Source organism: Ursus maritimus, unplaced genomic scaffold (assembly GCF_017311325.1).
Source record: "Ursus maritimus isolate PB19 unplaced genomic scaffold, ASM1731132v1 scaffold_12, whole genome shotgun sequence".
Lineage (NCBI taxonomy): Eukaryota > Metazoa > Chordata > Mammalia > Carnivora > Ursidae > Ursus > Ursus maritimus.
Window position 1 is genome coordinate 27768258 of NW_024423564.1, and position 19668 is coordinate 27787925.

At 33.6% G+C, this 19668-nt stretch overlaps 1 protein-coding gene across 2 annotated transcripts in view; it reads left to right on the forward strand.

The window, feature by feature from the left end:
* Window positions 1-19668, forward strand: part of EVI5 (ecotropic viral integration site 5) — a 191778-nt gene that overhangs the window by 76154 nt on the left and 95956 nt on the right. Inside the window, exons 10-13 of one of the 2 annotated variants that reach the window (XM_040627036.1) lie at window positions 4615-4675; window positions 13464-13517; window positions 15342-15374; window positions 15949-16095. In XM_040627036.1, coding sequence (XP_040482970.1) covers window positions 4615-4675; window positions 13464-13517; window positions 15342-15374; window positions 15949-16095 — 295 coding nt within the window. The remainder of the gene's footprint in view (window positions 1-4614; window positions 4676-13463; window positions 13518-15341; window positions 15375-15948; window positions 16096-19668) is intronic. The other variant, XM_040627037.1, reaches the window with a different exon arrangement.

Here is a 19668-nt window from a genome sequence, read left to right on the forward strand (position 1 = left end):
TGCTCTCCCTCTCCCTTCCCCTCCTCCTCTGCCCCTCCCTCTGCTCACTCACTCTCTATCTCTCCCTCTCAAATAAACGAATGAAATCTTTTTTTTTAAAGATTTTATTTATTTATTTGACAGAGGGAGACAGCCAGCGAGAGAGGGAACACAAGCAGGGGGAGTGGGAGAGGAAGAGGCAGGCTCCCAGTGGAGGAGCCTGATGTGGGGCTCGATCCCAGAACGCTGGGATCACGCCCTGAGCTGAAGGCAGACGCTTAACGACTGCACCACCCAGGCGCCCCATAAACGAATGAAATCTTAAAAAGAATAGTTACTGGTCTAGGAGCGCCTGGGTAGCGCAGTCGTTAAAGCGTCTGCCTTCGGCTCAGGGCGTGATCCCGGCGTACCGGGATCGAGTCCCACATCGGGCTCCTCTGCTATGAGCCTGCTTCTTCCTCTCCCACTCCCCCTGCTGTGTTCCCTCTCTCTCGCTGGCTGTCTCTCTGTCACATAAATAAATAAAATCTTTAAAAAAAAAAAAAAAAAAAAAAAAAAGAATAGTTACTGGTCTAAAACTAGTATTAATGTAATTTTTGTTTGTAACTCCAAATCTGCATAATTTAATAAGAGTAGATACTATATACCCAAAGCTAATATAACACTGTATGTTAACTACCCTGGAGTTAAATTTTTAAACATTTTTTAAATACCTTAAAAAGTAATTATGACCAGTGCACATGCACACAAAGACTAAATCACAAAGAATTGGGAAATCAGAGTAGATCTATAAATAGTAAGGTGATTGGATCAGTAATCAAAAGTCTCTTGAGTCGAAAATCCCTGAACTTGTTGGCTTTACTGCTGAATTCTACTGCACATTTAAAGAATTAATATCTTTTTAAACTTTTTCAAAAAATAGGAGGGAATACTTCATAACTCATTCTATGAGGCCGGCATTATTACCCTGATACCGAAACCAGATAAGGATGCTACAAGAAAACAATAGATAAATATCCCTTAAAAACATTGATGCAAAAGTCCTCAACAAAATACTGGTAAACCAAATTCAGCAGTGTGCTAAAAAGACTATATACCACCACCAAATGGGATTTATTCCTAGAATGCAAAGATAGTTCAACATACAAAAATTGATCATTGTAATATACCACATTAACAGAATGAAGGGGAAAAAAACACAGGATCATCTCAATTGATACAGAAAATGTATTTGACAAAATTCAGTATCTTTTCATGATTGAAACACTCAGCACAGTAGGAAAAGAAGGCAACTACCTCAACATAATAAAACCCATCCAGGGGCACCTGGGTGGCTCAGTCATTAAGCGTCTGCCTTCAGCTCAGGGCGTGATCCTGGCGTTCTGGGATCGAGCCCCATGTCAGGCTCCTCTGCTGGGAGCCTGCTTCTTCCTCTCCCACTCCTCCTGCTTGTGTTCCCTCTCTCGCTGGCTCTCTCTCTCTCTGTCAAATAAATAAATAAAATCTTTAGAAAAAATTTTAAGAAAATAAGTAAAATAAATAAAAGCCATCCATATATGAAAAACCCATAGTAAACATCATACTCACTGGTATAAGACTAAAAACTTTTCCTCTAAGATCAGGAACAAGGCAAGGATCCTTGATATTGCCATTTCTATTCAACATAGTACTGGAAGTAGCAAAAGAAATAAAAAGGAAAAGAAGTAAAAGTCGTCTAAATTGGAAAAGAAAAATTAAAATGATCTCATGAGACAACATGATCTCATATGTAGAAAAACCTTTCTGCAAAAACCAGCTAATAAATAAATGCAGCAAAGTAGCTGGTTACAAAGTCAACCCACAAAAAATTGATTGTATTTCTATACCTTAACAATGAATAATTTAGAAAGAAATTAAGAAAACTATTCCATTTACAATACATCAAAAGAATAAAATATGTACGAATTAACCAAGGAAGAGAAAGGTGTATACAATGAAGACTGCAGAACGTAAGAAAAACATAAATAAAAACTGCAGAACATAAATAAAAGCAAATCCTATGTTCATTGATTGGAAGGCAATATAATATTGTTAACACATTAGTATTATCCAAGGTGATCTGTGGAGTGAATTGAAGTGTGTCTTAAAATACCGATGATATTTTTTTGCAGAAATAGAAAACTCCATCCTAAACTTCCTAAATAAATTCAAAGGACCCAAATAGCTAAAACCATCTTGAAAAAGAACTACAAAGCTGGAGAACTCACACTTCCTGATTTCCAAGCTTATTACAAAGCCATCATAATCAAAATAGGGTACTAGAATAAAGATAGACATCTAGACCAATGGAATAGAATAGCACTCCAAGAAATAAACCCTCACATATGTGGTTAAATGATTTTTGACAAGGGTGCTAAGACCATTTAGTAGGGAAAGGTCTGTCTTTTCAACAAATGATGCTGGGAAGACTGGATATCCACATGCAGAAGAACAAGGTTGGACCCTTATTCAATATGATATGCAAAATATAAGTCAGAATGGTCAAAGATTTAAATGTAAGAACTAAAACTGTGAAACTCTTAGATGAAAACATTGAACAACACTTGGAATTGGATTTGACAATGACTTTTTGGATTTGACACCAAAGGCTCAAGTAACAAAAAATAAAAAGACAAATTGAACTGCATGAAAATTTAAAAATTTTGCACATCCTAAGACACTCTCAAAAGTGGGAGAAGATACTTGCAAAGCATGTATTGGATAAAGGTTTAATATCCACAGTGTATTGAGAACCCCTGAAACTCAGCAGCAAAAACCACAACTGGATTCAAAAATTGGCAAAGGACTTGAATAGACAGTTCTCCAAAGAAGAAATACAAATGACCAATAAGCACATAAAAAGATGTTCAATATAGGTATAATATAGATGAACCTGGGGGACTTTATACTAGGTAAAAAAGGCCAGTCACAATGGGACAAATTCTGTGTGATTCCATATGTATGATATTCTTAATGTCAAAATTATAGAGACAGAATGTAAAATGGTTGTTGCCAGAACCTGGTAAGAGGAATGGGGTTTTCTTATTTAAGGGTATACAATTTCAGTTTCATAAGATGCAAAGGACAGAACAATGGACATGATGGTGGTGATGGCTGCACATTGTAAATGTATTTAATACCACTGAACTATATACCTAAAAATGGTTAAGATGGTAAATTTTACTATGTGTATTTTATCACAATAAAAAAAGTTGTTGTGAGTTAAATGAGATTTTATATGTAGTAAATAATAGGTTTTTCTCCTTTGAGGGGGAATTTGATTTTTGACATCAGCTATAATTTTGGGGAGGCCTAGGTTTGTTAGTATTAGGAGTAGTTAAACTTGTTATTAACATTTTTGGTCCAGAGTAAGATCTAAAAATAACTTGGTGGGAGTAACTTTTATATGGCCTATAAACTTTTGTAAAGGTAATTTTACACTTACAGTTGAGTTGCAAGCATAGTACATTGTATTTGTTACTTCTTACTCTCCTACAATTAGTGACAGTTCTTTTAGTCTTTATCTTTCATGACCTTGATACTCCTGAAGTGAGCCGGTCAGTGGGTTTGCTGGTTTGAATTTGTTTGATTTCTCTTGATTAGATTGAGGATGTACATTCTTAGGAAGGATATCATGGAGGTGAGATACCCTTCTCAGTACATCTTAACAGGGAGTGCATGATGTCAACATGTATTACTGGTGGTGCTCACCTTGATCAGTTGGCTCAGGTGCTGTCAGGATACTGTAGTACAAATTTACTATTTTTCCCTTGATATTATCTAAATATTTTGAGAGAGATACTTTAAGACTATGCTTATACTTTTTACCCACTTATTAGTGTCCATAGATTTTTCTTGCCTGTGGGGGGGAATTCTAATAGTGATATTTAATTTATTTATTTTTATCATTATTATTTTTTAATGGTGATTTTTATATTTGTCTCATTCTTTCTACGTTGAGGAATCCTTTTGTTAGAAAGAGTTGTTCCAGGGCATCTGGGTGGCTCAGTCGGTTAAGTGTCTGCTTTCGGCTCAAGTCATGATCCCAGGGTCCTGGGATCGAGCCTCATGTCAGGCTACTTGCTCATCGGGGAGCCTGCTTCTCCCTCTCCCTATGCTGCTCCCCCTGCTTGTTCTCTCTCATGCTCTCAAATAAATAAATAAAATCTTAAAAAAAAAGTTTCTTTTCCCCCGTTATAAATTTTACACAATTTTTTAATGATTTTTTTTGGGGGGGGTTGTGTTGTTTTTTTTTTTAGTTAAACTGGATTTTAACCAGTGTATTTTAACCAGTGTATTTTAACCTGAGGAAGAATGCTAGATAGTTCTTTTTATAAGTTTAGGACTAAATAGAATCTGTAAACTCAGTTCTTTGATGCCTTGTATATTTCACTTTCTAAAGTTTATTTTTGTGTGGTTCTCATTTTTGTTATTTGTGAAATAGTTTTTTAAGTAAGAATCCATGTAACTGTTCAGATGATTTTTCTAATATCAAGTATCTCAAGTTATAAGTTGGGGGAACCTACTGGAATTATATTTTGTGTTAATAAGTAGTTTTAAATTTTATAATTTAGTAACTACTTCAGAGTAAAAACATATCTTTTTTTTCCTTCTCAGGCTTGAAAAAGAATACACTACAATAAAAACTAAAGAAATGGAGGAGCAAGTTGAAATTAAAGTAAGCATCTCAGGACTTCTAAAAGTGCCAAACATAAATTTATTGAAGTCAGTCGTTTGATCATGTTGATATATCTATTTCCTGTAACAAATTTAGCAGTGATGTTTGTTATTACTTACTTATAAATTTATTTACCATCCCACTAGGTTATAGTTAAAAATAGACATTTCAAAAATCAGAGTAATGCAGTAAGTGGTTTTCATTCTAGTGTGAGAGCAGCTCTGTTTCTAGATTTGTTGGTGGGTCATCAGGAGAAGATACTTTTATGGAGAAGATAATTACCACTTCATTTAAGCGTATTTTTAAAAATGCAGAGAAGTCGATCTATAATGTGCATAGACTAACAGGAGTGTAGTCTAAGGTATACCGAATAGAGCAAATCATTGCACCAGAACTAATGGCTGCCTTAGAGCTGCAGGAAACTTTGGCTAATTCAATTTTCTCATCTCTAAGCAAAGGTTATACTTTTGAACTCTCCACAGAAACAGGTAGATTGCCAATTTTAAGGGATATATGAATTCCTAGTATACCTTAAAATTCTTATTTGTACCCCCGTAGGCCAGAAATTCTTAAGTTGAGGATCTTTGACATTGTTCGAGTTGGAAATTAAAAGAAAGTTTTAGAGGTTTTATGCTGACATTTCAGGATGGGGATGATGAGTAGAAGCAGGAGTTAGTGAAGAAACTCAGTGACTTGCTGATCCAATTTCTTACCTCTTTGTCTGTATTCTTCCCCTTCCGAAAAAAAACCCACAAAAAACAAAAATAAAACGAGTTTGGAGTGACTCCTCCCCCCCTTTTTTTAACTCTACATTTGGATGTGTCTGAGTTTTGACTTGAACCTGGCAAGACATTAGATGACCACCTTACTTATAATTATTTAGCCATGTCTTAATTTACCTTTGCTATAAAGTACCTCTTCATTATTCACATCCATAAGCCCTTTTCACAAGTAAGGGAATGAGTTTTATGAAATTGGTATTCTTTCTTGCCATGGTCCTTCTCAAAAGCCTCCTTGGAAACCACCTCTCCTTTATTTCTGCGTGACCTCTCTCTTGTCTCTGTCCCTTTTCTAGATGTTTTATTTTCATTTCTATCAGTATTCCCTATTAATTAGAAATAGATAATTCTTCATTTTTCAGAGAGAGAAAGAAAAGATCCTTGTGGATGTTTTTCTCTCCTTTTTAAAAATTCTGTCACCCAACTGCTGCTCTACCATTTGCTTTTCTTTTAGGTACCATGAGTAAGAGTAACATTAAATCATACCCTCCACTTCAACCTACTGAAAGTGGAAAAGTACGTCATCCTGATGAGTGGGGAGAGAGTATGGGTTATCGCATACCACCAGTATTCGGAACTGCAAATCAAGAATCTGAGGATGGGAAGCCATCCTGTTCATTTCACCATGCTATGTTATTGAAAAAAAAAAAAAAAATCACAGTTCTGTGAACAATCTTTTCTCTTAAAGAAGTTTCTTCTAAAATTAAATCACGTGAATAGTAAGAATACCAAGAGGCTTTTTCAGAAAGATCTTTAGCACAATTTAGCTTGTATTTGCAGTTTTTCTCAAACTTCAGTTTTGAGGGAAAGTTATAGTTAATGTACCTCACAGAGTACTTTTGAATGCCAGCTCCATGTGTCTTAGGGAAAAAACAGGTAGCACAAACTGTTTATAGAGAAGAAACTGGGAGGTGTGGGGTGGGAAATGAAAGTTCAAAAAGTTAGTAACACATTGGGTAAATAAAATTTGCTGATCTCAAAGGTAGTTTGTTCCATTTATAAAATTTTGTCTCCACGTAGTTTTTTCTTACTATCAAACCATTTTCATCTCTTACTTTACTCCTCCTGCCACCAAAAAGGACAAAGCTGTGACCATTTTTGTGGGACTACACTTTCTTTTTTTAGTTTATATAAGCTTGGGTATGTCTGATTTTTTACTCGGACCTGGCAACTCATCTCAGTCATAATCAGATGAGCACTGCATTTACGGATAGTTAGCCATGTATTATTGGAGCCTTTCTCTAAAATGGGAAATGCCACTTCCTTAGTCACACTCTCTGCCCTTCTCTCCAAGGTCCCTTTTACAAGGGAATGAGTTCTCTTAAACTAATGCTTTCTTGCCTTGGTCCTCCTCAAAAGCCTTCAGAGAGATAATCTTATTCTGTTTTTCATACAAACAGATGGTATGATCATCAAACTATTTGATGTTTTGATGTGGAAGTAGAAAATCAGCCATTGATAGTTTTTCTTTCTTTTTTTTTTTTAATTTAAAATTCTAAGACCTTTGGGTCATGGACCTTTTTGTCTAAGAATTATATCTGGAAGCTCCCTGATGAAGGTTTAATTTTTAAGTATTTTCCACCCCTTTTCTGAAAGTGTTATAGAAAGATTTTGATAATAATTGTTTCATATGGAGAATCTTGCATTTTATTGTGTGAAATTTTTTATTAATAGAAACAGCTTTCTCAGTATCTTCTTCCAATCTATTGATCTTCCACCTGAGGGGGAGGAGGTAAGAAATATTAAAATTCTAGCTTATATTAGGGTAACTCACAAATCTTTAAAAAAGAAAAGCCTTTATTACCCCATTCTATTTAAGGCTGACAATTGAACTGATAATCTAATATTCATATTTAAATTTTGTGCTTTGGGATATAGAGATTTAAGCCCTGCAAATGGGAAGAGTTAGAGATTCTGACTGGTTTTTAGCAGAAGTTCAATTTTTTTTTTAATTTAAAAATGAAGTATTCCAGATATGTTGAAAAACATAGAATAATATAAAAACTCTTGTGTATTCACTGCCTGGCTTAAAAAAGAAAAACATGACAAATGTTATCTGAGTCATCCAGGAGTTATATTTAACAATCAGTGTGAAGTGTTAGTATTGGCACATTTATTTAACACTTAATATGTGAAGGGTCATTTACATGCATCATCTACTTTGATTCTTCTAATAACCTTATGAGAGGGTTCTTATCCTTGTCTTTTTGAGCTTCAGAAAGCACAAAAAATACGCTAGTGGTCACATTGCTAGAAAATGGTGAAAGTAAAGGATTTGAAATCTGATTTATGTTTTTTAAGACCCATATATATTCTTCAGTGTATATACCGTGCTGCTTTCCAAAGGAGACTTAATGCATTGTGATGTAAGGATTCAGATACCTGTTTTTCTGTGGCATCACAAACTTTCATAAAAAACTAATGGATATATAATAATATCCAATGGGGAGTACAGTAACATAATTTATTCAAGAAGTCATCCATTTAACAGGTATTGTAGAACCTACGACCTGTCCGAACACTGTTCTAGGCACTTGAAACAGGTTTTTCTGCCCTAATGGAGCTTACATTCTAGTATGGGAGTCAGACAATAAACAGAAAAGTACAATGTATAATATTTTGATGAGGATAAGTATTAAACAGAGAAAAGAATACATCTGGGAAGGGAGAATAAAATGGTAATGTTTGGATTGAAAAGTTAGAGAAGTTTGACTAGATTACTTTTGAATAAATACCTGAAGGAAGTGAAAGAGCTGGGTATATAGGTATCTGGAAGGAGAGTAGAATCCAGTCAGGAGTGTGCCCAGGGAGAAATAGTAAGGAAACCATTGTGAATGGGACAGTATACATCATGAGGAAAGTGACAGGCTAAGGTGTTGTTGAACGCGTGACGACTTTGGCTTTGAACCTGGAAAGTCATTTGGGTTTTCAGTGGAGGAGGAGAAGGTATGTTGAGAGTAGATTGCAGGGGACAGGAAGACTAACAGAGGCTGATGAAGGCAACAGATGATGGTGGCTTGGACTGAGGTGATAAGAAGTGATTGGATTCTGGGGCGCCTAGGTGGCGCAGTCGTTAAGCATCTGCCTTCAGCTCAGGGCATGATCCCAGCGTTCTGGGATCAAGCCCCACATCAGGCTTCTCTGCTAGGAGCCTGCATCTTCCTCTCCCACTCCGCCTGCTTGTGTTCCCTCTCTCGCTGGCTTTCTCTGTCAAATAAATAAATAAAATCTTAAAAAAAAAGAAGTGATTGGATTCTGAATAGATTTTAAAGTTAAAGCTGACAAGTTGATTTGTGGAGTTGTGAGAGAGATAGGAGTTAAGCATTTTGGCTTTAGTATGGAGAAAAATAGAGTTCCCAGTACCTGAGATGGGGGAGTCTAAAGGAAGATCTGGTTTGGGGAGGAATATCAGGAGCCTAGTTAGAGGTATTTTAAGTATTAGAAGCCTAGGAGATGTTCAAGTAGTCCCTTGAATATTCAGAGTTGAATTTAAGAGAGGGCAGGCTCAAAGTATAAATTTTGCAGTTTTTGGCAGAATGAGGATAGTAAAAGGCTGTAGAGTGGATGAGATTACCTGAGGAATGAGTTTAGATGAGAGAAGAGAGTTCAAGAATTGAGCTTGATCATAAGCCAACATTTAACTTAGAAAGATGAGAGCAAAGCAGGAGAACACTAGGGAAGTATAAGTGTCCTAAAACTAAGACAAAAGAGAGTTTCAGAAAGAGAAGGATTTTACTGTGTCAGTGCTAAAGCATGTTCTTACAAGATGAGAAAAATAATCATTGAATTTGTCAGTAGGGAGATAAGCTAGAAAAGAGCAGAGAAGTAGTGGGAACTAAAACTTCAATGAAACTAGAAAAAAATGGAGATAGGGAGTATAGATATCTTTCAGGGAATTTGCTATAAAGAAGAGAGAAATGGGACAGTAGCTTCAAGAGAGGGTCATGATGTTAAGGGGATTTTGCTTTTTCTTTACTTTTTGTTAAGATAAGAGAAATAACCACGTTTTAACGGTGACAACCAAGTAGGAAAAACTGATGTGTGAATGGCAGGGAGTAATTGCTAGAGTCAGCACGGTTTAGGATTTAGCCCATGGTAGGAGATTTGGTCACCTAGCTTGGATAGTTAATCCACAAGAACAAGAGAGAATCTAAAATATATGGGAAAAAATGTAGGTACGAGGTAGGATGTGGTTGTGGGAGCTTGCAAAGTTTTGTTCTTGTTGCTTCAATTCTCTCAGTAAAATTGGAAACAAGATTATCATTTGAGAGTGACAGTGGGGTGAAGGGTTCCTGGTTTGAAGAAAGAAGAGCAAGTATGAAACAGGGATCTGAGAGGGTGAGAGAAGGAATGGCCTGAGGAAATACATTATTGCTGCTAGGGCACATTAGTAGTCCAACTGATTTTAGTGATTGTTAATTTAAACAAACTTCATTGTTTTATTTTTCTTCAGTCATATTTACCATCATAGGTGCAGACACAGAGTTGTAAGTATGTTAACCCAGAGTAGTGGTTTTACCAGGCAAGTATGATAACGCCTAAGGGAGAGAGGGCAAAGGGAAGGATAAAAGCAAGGGAACATCTATAATGATTGGAAATTAAACTTTGTAAAGAGGGAAGAGAGCACATCAGAGTGAGGGACAATGAAAAGTTGATAGGATCAATGGATTGTCCCAATGAGAAAGATTATTGAGTTTGGGTTATTTCATAAAATGAGTATGAATAAAAGGGTGAGAATAAAGTGAGTTGTTAGAAACTGAAATTCCCCCATTTGGGGATATAAGGTTTTTTTTAAAGTCGTTTTTCATTATTAAAAATAGCGCATATTGTTAGCATGTTTGTATATAAAGTTTTCGGCACCTTATATTTTCTTAGCCAGTTGTAAAGAGTAGAATTATTGAATTATAGGATATTAGTATTTTTCAGACTTTTGATATGCACTAAGTAAATTTCCTAAAGAGTATTTCCAGGGTATGTTCTTTTTGGCAGCGAGTTTCCATACCACTAACACTTTGCCTGCATTCAGTATTTCATTTTTGCTCTCACTCTTCATCTCACTTTCTCTTTTCTAATTTGATAGGTCAAAGTCTCTCCCTCTTTTTTTTTTAAGTGTAGTTTTCACTTTTAAAGTTTAGAAAATGCTCTTCATTCACTCTGGCAAATATAATTAAAAAGATAGGTACTCAAAAATTAATGAGAATTCAGTGAAATGATAAATTTTAGTCATCAATTTTCCTATATATCGGCAATAAACATTTCAAAAATATCTTAGAAAAAGAAATTCCACTTAAAATAAGAACGAAAGCATTTAGGAATCACCTAAATGAAAAATAAGATAGAACCTAACAAATTATCACTGAAAAACTTTGCATAAAGGCATTTAAAAAGGATGAATAAAGGGGAGAGACAAAAAAAACTCTGTGTTAAATAAAGTTATGATTTCGCCCGTCAAATATACATTAACAAACCCAGTCGTTTAATTCCTCTTAATTTTGCAGAGCATTAAAAAAATCTAGAGAATAGTTGTAAACAAAAGACAAAAATTATAACATAGTATTCAAGCCTGACTTCAAGAATATTATGAGCAATGCTTATCATTAATCAAGTTTTTGGTATTATGCTGTCTCATTTATTCTTCCCATAGCATTGTAGGTTTTTTATTACTCTTATTTTCTGATGAGGAAATGTAGAGTCTAAGATATTGAGTAACATGCACAGGTTTTAATTTTGAAGTGAGGATTTGAACCTAAACCTACCTAACTTCAAAACCCACTCTCTCAACTAATTAGTATACTAGTACTTAGGGTTTGGGGAGGATAAATAATACAATATAAAGATGGGGGAAATTAGCTCCACCAGACATTACAGAGGATTACAAAGCTATAATTACCAAAATACTGTGGTGTTAGTCCAAAAGAAAGACAGAAACATTTGAAATTTAATAGGTAATCCTGAAATAGTCTTTAATAACTGATAAAGTCTATTTATCAATATATGATGAAATAGATGTCATATAATTGAGGAATTGGTTTACTTAAAAAGTGGTATTCAGACATTTGGGTAGATGTTTGGGGAAGAAATCAATTTAGATTTTTATTTATAGCAAAATTTCAGAAGACTTAAAGGGGATGGAGAGGGAAACCCAGGTAAATGTTTTTAGTTCTTAATTTTATAATATTTTAGCATAATTTCTATTGTAACATTAACTATTTTCACTCAATTGTCTGATTGAACTAAACTTTCTAATAAGTCTTTTAGGATAACAAAATTTTATAAACAAAATTTTATTTTTTTGATGAAATATGTTGAGAACATTTTGAGAATCACATTTCTTTGGATTTGCAGATTTTGAAAGCATTTAATAATTGCTTATTTGTCTAGACCACTGTGCTACACATAATACGAATAGCCAACAAATGAGAAACATTTTCTTCTTGAATTCAAGCTATTTTGTAGTCTGAAATCACACATAAAGTAATATCAATTTCAAATCATTTAAATATATTCTAAGTGAATAGAACAAGAAGATCTAATTTGCAAATCTTTCTAATAACTCTAAGATTTATTTGTTCCAATATGGTCCATTTAATAAGATAGAATAATTCATAGGATCTTTATTTCCTGGTCTGAGACTTTATATGTTATATAAACTATAGTCTTCAGTGGAAAAATGATATATTGAATTAATAGAAATTTCTGAGGAAAACATTTTTAAAAGCAGGGATTTAGAGGGTGGTAGGGTTGTAGGAAGGCTAAGTTCTGGGATAGATTTGTACAAAAGGTAAGGGGAATTTGAAATTATGATGGCAAAATAAAGAAGTAACTTGAAGAATTCTAAAATGAAGGGATAAATAATATCAGGATTCATATGAAACTATGTTGTTGGAATATGCAAAAAAAATGGTTTTTTTATGTAGAGTGTTCTAGTTTTAATACTTAATAGTAATTTGATAGGGTTTGGGGAGTCAGGTATTGAATGGTTAGGTGAAGATTTTTTTTTTAATCTGGTTTTACTTTTTTTTTGTTTTTTGTAATGTAAAGATTTATTTCATTTGAGAGAGTGTGTGTGCGGGAGAGGGGAGGGGCAGAGGGAGAAGAGAGTCTTAAACAGAGTCTGTGCTGAGTGCGAAGGCCAACAAGGTGCTCGATCTCAGGACCCTGTGATCAGGCCCTGAGCCAAAAGAAGAGTCAGTCTCTTAACCAACTGCACTACCCAAGCATCCCAAATCTGGTTTTGCTTTTTGAACTATTAAGAAAATGCTAGTAATCGGAGCTGTTCATTTTTTTAAGTTTGGTATTTTTTTTTTTAATTTTTAATCTTTGAGGAGGCTCCATGCCCAACGTGGAGCTTGAACTCACAACCCTGAGATTGAGTCACATACTCTACCAACTGAGTCAGCAAGGTGCCTCCATTTTTTTTAAGTTCAAAACAACTCATAAGTAATTAATTCGATGAAAACAACTCAATCTTTATATTTTCAGAATGTAAGGAATTTTGCAGCTTTGCATATATAAGGCATAGATGAAGGCTGGTCTAGTTCTGAACTGACAATCTGGTATTTATCCTATGAGCTGCATTTTTCAGATTTCTTATTTGTTTATTTGATAAACATTTGAATACTATTTATGTAGTGTTTGTAAGAGGTAAATGAGTTAGAGTCTTTTCAATCTAATGGGGATGTTAAGACATAAGAAAATACTGATTATGAGTCATGGTAGGTACTTTAATAAAGAAAGGGGTTATTTCTGTATGTCCTGTAGCTTATATTTAAAATTCAGTCACAGCTGGAGTGATAAATGTGGTTATTTCCTTTACTATGTATTTCCTACTCTGAACCTATAAGAGCTTGACAGACAATAATGTAACCATTCCTTAGACCTTTCCCATTTGTAAAAGGTGGTACATTTTAAGGACTATGATTTAGGTATTTTTTCCTCTCAGGAATGCTTGCAAACAAACCTCTTTTTTTGTTGTTTGTTTCTTTTTTTCTTTTTCTTTTTTTTTGCAGAGGTTACGCACAGAAAATAGACTTTTAAAACAGCGCATTGAAACATTAGAAAAAGTAAGTAACTACTTATGCAAGTTTCTGTTGAATGCACAGGATTATTTTCTATTTATTTAAATAAAGGTTCAAGAAATCTATCACAGGTCTCCCAAGTTGTGTTATTAACTGCTTAGCTTGCCTAGCTTACTACTTAACTAATTTGTCATTAATAAAAATTGATCACTATGAGTCCTTAAACTTTAAGGTTAAAGTTTTAATTAAGATTATTATTAGAGTATTATTAGAGTAGCATGTTGATATCATTTGTTTTCTTTACATATAATCTCTAAAAATACGTTCTTCAGAGGTAACCTGATTGAGAATTCATTCTGTATAGTATTTTAAAAATGACTTTCAAATGTTCCCTTGACTTTCTAGCCACATATTAAATGTGTCAGTGATTCCTTTAAGGCCTAGGATTCCTTTAAGTTTAGTCGAAATGACTGACTGATTTCCCGTATAAAAATTCACCATGGTGTTGATTTTCAACACAGGGGAATTATACTTAAACATTTGGTTCTCAGACTTATTTTGATACTACTTTTTACCTCTTTCTTCTTCTCTGTTTTATATAAAATAACTGGGCAAATGTGGAAAGTTTTGCATTATTTTTAATATTGTGCTTTTGATGTAATATCTTTTGTAGTTTTGTTCTGATGCTATAAGAATATATTGAGTAATAAAAGCATAGTCTAAGAGTTTTGGTTGTTTGGAAGGGCATTTTTTTTTTAAACAAAAATGAGAGTAAGTAGGTTGATAAATGATATTGCCAAGTATCTTAAAATCTTCCCTGAAAATCTACAGATCAGTATTCAAGAAAGAAAACATGAAGATATGCATAGTTTGGATATTTGTCTTTTGTTTGAAAGCATCACATCACACACAAGGATAGGATGTTTATTTCATGTCTTACGGTTGTGTAATAATTTCAGGTACATTATGTTAAGTGAAAAATAGTTTTCCTGTATTTCCTTCATCTTATTAGAGTTGCTTTGAGGATTATTCTGTTTTTCCGGTGACTCTGCAAAAAGGTTGAGCTTAATTTAGTTTTTAAGTTGTTCTAATTGCATATTGTTTTTTCCACTAAATACTCAGTTTATAATATCTGTCTTCTTAGGTGGTCTTTTATCTTTGGAATGAGATATTTTCATAGAGAAAGTATTTTTATTTCACTGAACTGTCAGAAAGATAAAGGTGCTGTAGGAAAGTGTTAAGTTTGGATTTTACTTCTAGAAAATTAAGTACCTTCCTACTTGGTTGCATAGCCTAGGTCTGTCCTTTAGCGCTTAGAATTCTATAAATACTTACATATCAGTTAAATTCTGTGACTAAAATGTTTAGTTACTGAGTTATTGCTAGAGTTTATTATATTGAGCTCATTAGTTTCATTTGTCATATTTTCCTTGCTTTGCTTCCTTGGAAGTTGCTGTGTACAAATTGCCGTCACACTTTATAAGTGGAATTGCTTACTCAAATTCCTTCTCCCTTTCCTATAACTGGTTTGACAATATGGCTGACTCCAAGCATGAAGACTTAAAAGTATGCTTTAAAAAGAAGCTATTTGCTTGTCTCAAATGATGAAAAACCTCTTGGAATTTGTATTTGGTCTTCTAGAAGCATATGATTTTCTGCAGTCTATCCTTATTTTGATATATTTTTGTTAAGGTTAAGAATAATAACAAACACAGTAAATAGCCTTAAAGTCAAATCTAAATGTCTATTTTAATTACAATGAAAAGTAGATGGAATTTGGGTATGCTTTGTTTCTTCTTATTCCTAATTTTATGCACCTTTATTTTATTTCTTTCTCTTAAATTTCTATCTGAATTTTTCCTTTTGTAGGAAAGTGCTTCCTTGGCAGATAGATTGATACAGGTATAGTTTTTTTGTTTTTGTTTTTGTTTTTTTAGCCTTTTCTCTAACTTTACTTCTAAGGAAAGTCCTAAACCTAGAAATTCACATTTTAATGCATGCAATTTTACATGCATTTTCCTAGAAATAATTTTTTGGGCTGGTATAGATGCGTGTAAACTTAATTTTTGATAACAGTGTGTTATCTTGGTTTATTAAACACCTTTTGCACGTTTAAAAGCTAACCTTATTTTAAAGTATTTGTTCCAAAATGTCAATCAGTGGATTCTGTGAAATTAACTATTATACATTGAAAATTTTAGTCCTGCATGTACAACTCAGTAATATTGCATGAATTGAATTTTTATTGACTGAACAAAGAATTGTTCTTAAGATTATCAGGTAAATTTTTTAATTTAGTTTCTCAAAATTTGCTGGAGCGATAATGAGTTGCTGGTTAATAATTACTTAGGCTGTTCTGTTCTCTGAGGCGATTTTTTTTTCTTAACATGTCACAGTAAATAACTAAACCTCACAAAGGCAGTCTTTCTTGAATCTATCCTAAATTGCTTTACACACACACAAATTATGTCCTAAGGGACAAGTGACAAGAGCCCAGGAGGCTGAGGAAAACTACCTCATAAAACGGGAGTTGGCCACCATCAAACAGCAGAGTGATGAGGCCAGTGCTAAACTGGAGCAAGCTGAAAATACCATCAGGAAGCTCCAGCACCAACAACAATGGGTAAGGAGTCTGGTAGTGCTTTTTCTCACCTTTCTCATCCCCCTTCCCTTTAAACTTTTTTTTTTTTTTTAAAGCACAACTTCTGTCCTCTTGTTTTAAGTAATTTTGTTTTCTACTTTAATTGAATTCTTAATCAGTTTTATGTTATGTAATACTTAGGGGTCTTATTGTGGTTTAAAGACTCTTTATTCTAACATTCTTTCTCTGTCTATACAGTTTTTTTAGAAATAGGTAATATTTTCGTTTCTTACATTATATTTTAAGTCACAGAAAATAAGTGATGTTTGTCAGATTTGCTTTTTAGGTTTTAGAAATCTGTTTCATATTGGTATTTAGAAATCTGTTTCATATTGGTATTCATATGGTTAATTTCTGAATCTTAACTCCAGCTAGTTCTTGTTAATTGTGCAGATGAAATATCCAACGTGGAGAATATATGTAATTATCTCACTAAAGTTTCAAAAATGTGGGTATTTGTGTCTTATGAAAAACTACAGCCTTAACTTCCTACATCAAGACATCAAATTATGGTTTAAGATACATGCTTATATTTTTCAAGAGGAGAGAAATTTCAAAATGAAAAAAATGAACTTTTAAAAAATTATGTTAACTACTTTAGGTTACTAAACAGCTACCTATTTTACAGCTATTCTGAGGTATCTTTTGCAACTTAGACACCATTTTTCATTGGCAAATTCAGACTAGTGTAACCTTAGTCAAGGATATGAGGGCTAAAAAGAAAAGCCAACTGTTTATTTTTAAAAAGATATTATTTCTTGTTTCAGTTTTCTGTTCTCAGGAGTTGGATTGTAACAGGAGTAGGCAGAAAAAGTTATGTTAAATCTAGAACTCTCTATGGGTCAGAAAGGCAAATAGAATGACTTCAAAGTTGGATGTTACTTTTATTCAGTAAAATTAAGAAACACCATAATGAGCTGGCTACAAATATCAGAAAACTGAAAGCAAAAAGAAGAAATTGACAATTGAAAAAACCATAAAATAAAGTTTTTCTATTATGTTAATGGAGATCATTAAGAAAAATGAATAGTTTGTAAAAGAATACTAAAAAGTTGGGAACTCAAATATTTTGTTATGCATTTGTTATGAAGTGTTAATATCAAAGCATAAAAAATAGAAGAAACAGAATTGAAGGGTTCCTGTTGGGGATTAGGTTAAACTGAGTTATCAGTGTAATGTGATTTTGTTGTAGAGAAAGATAGTATTATGTTTGCATTTAGCAAAAACTACAGTTATAACCCATTAGAATCATGAATTATTGGGGTTTTTTATGTAGTTTTTCAAATATTGAGATCTAAAGGACATAAAAATAAGAATGTTTATAATGAAAAAAGTAAAATGGACAAGCAAAAATGGCTAGAATGAACTGAAGCTTTTGAAAGTAAAATGTAACAAAAGAATCTCTGTGCTGTTTCAGGGACAAGATAGACTCACATTGTGGAACTAAAGTATAACAAGTAGAATGCAGATCTCTACTTTGATTTTGTTTATATTTTTTTCTCACTTGGCAGACATTCTTCTAAACCGGAATAAAATGTAAAACAGGGGCGCCTGGGTGGCACAGCGGTTAAGCTTCTGCCTTCGGCTCAGGGCGTGATCCCGGCGTTATGGGATCGAGCCCCACATCAGGCTCCTCCGCTATGAGCCTGCTTCTTCCTCTCCCACTCCCCCTGCTTGTGTTCCCTCTCTCGCTGGCTGTCTCTATCTCTGTCAAATAAATAAATAAAATCTTTTAAAAAAAAAAAAATGTAAAACAAACATACAAAGCAGTGATGTACAAAACAGGTGAAAGTAACAGAGCCTTGGTTAAATTTCCAACTTCAAAGCAAAGTGCATATCTCTAGATAATAAAATAATTTGCAAAATACAGGAATATTATCTTTAAGAATTTTAGAAAATAAGAAATACTAAAGACTTTGAGGTGGGGAGAACATAGTTCTTTAAATAATAATGGTTAGATATCTGAAGAGAACCAGTGATTTTGATGATGCTTCATTAAAAATTCCTGGAACAATTAGAAAAATAACTTACTCTTTAAAAGGGAATTTATTATGTATAAGTCAAAACAAACTGACTTGTTTCTGCAATAAACAAAAACTGTGCCATAAGTGCAGTTTTAAAAGTTATTTGTTAGGCACTCTCATGATATCTTTCTAGTCAAGGTAGAGAAATATAGATGAAAGTAGTAAACCTAAGTGGTTTTATATATGATTAACTATATCAAGAGGTTATCCATGTTGAAGCAAAGAGATGTCAGAGATGTCTTTGTCTCCTAAACCTATGCTTCCAAGTATTTTAATGTTATTAAACCCTTATATGCAAGGTATGTTTAAGAATTTTATACATGAAATATTTCAGAAATGTAGCTAATATGTTGCACAATGAATAGATTCCAAAATATATTTGAAGTATATTCAGAATAAGAAACTAAAATAAATGGTTATTTTACAAAAATAAGTCTATAGCCTTGCCCTTAATTTTCAAATTCAGAGAGATGTTTTAGTGATGCTTTATGTAACAAAGACCTAGAAATTTTAATTGACGGGAAATCAGGAATTGGCCAATAATGCAATACAGTTTACCCTCCCCCCCATCCCAAGTAGTCTTCCCAGAAGTATAATGATCCGATTTAATTCTAAGTAGCTTGCAGAAAATTTGTAGTGTTGTTTCTCATTTGAAAACTGAAACCTGTGTGAATTGTTTACACACTTTATTATGGCCAGTGTAGGAAAGGCTGTGGCAGCTCTGGGTATTTTTAGACTATACTAAAGAATACAGACATTTAAAAGTATTTGAGAAGTGATCTTATGGAAAAGTGATTAGCCTTTTTTGATATTGCTTCGGAGGGCAGAATGTGTTTAAGGTCCAAGGATACAAAATCTTATTCATTGGAATTTTGATAAATGGAGTAGTTGCTTTGCAAAGTAGTGAGCATACGAGTGGTAGGAAGTGAACATCTGTTGCTACATATTTTGATTTCAGCCTTCCAGTATAACCTCATGAATTCTTCAGAACTCAGAATAAAGGTTTCAAACCTCTATTCCAGGAGGAGGTATTGAATTACCAATAAAGTCACCCACCACCATCACCCTCTATTGCCAATAGTGTCATTTTGTATGATATAAAGAGCTTTGGATTTCATTTATGGGACTAATTCTAGTCAGACTGTTTTGCTAATTCTGTGACTTTTGATATTCAAGGACTCAGTTTTTTTCCTCTAAAATGATTACATAGGGGTAGATCATCTTAAATCTCTATTTAAGTGAACTTTATTGAAGTATAATTTACATGCAATAAAATTCATCAAGCTTAAGTGTATAGTTTAATGTGTTTTAACGAATGTATCTAGTTCTATAACTATAACCACAATCAAAATACAGAGTATTTCTATCACCCCCAAAATTTTCATCATGTCCCTTTGCAATTCACCTCTCTACTTCCAGCAACCATACTGCTTTCTGTCACTGTAGTTTTGCCTTTTTGAGAATTTCATATAAATGGAGTCATTAAGATATGAGGCTTTTGTGTCTGTCTTCTTTCAGTTAGCATATTCAC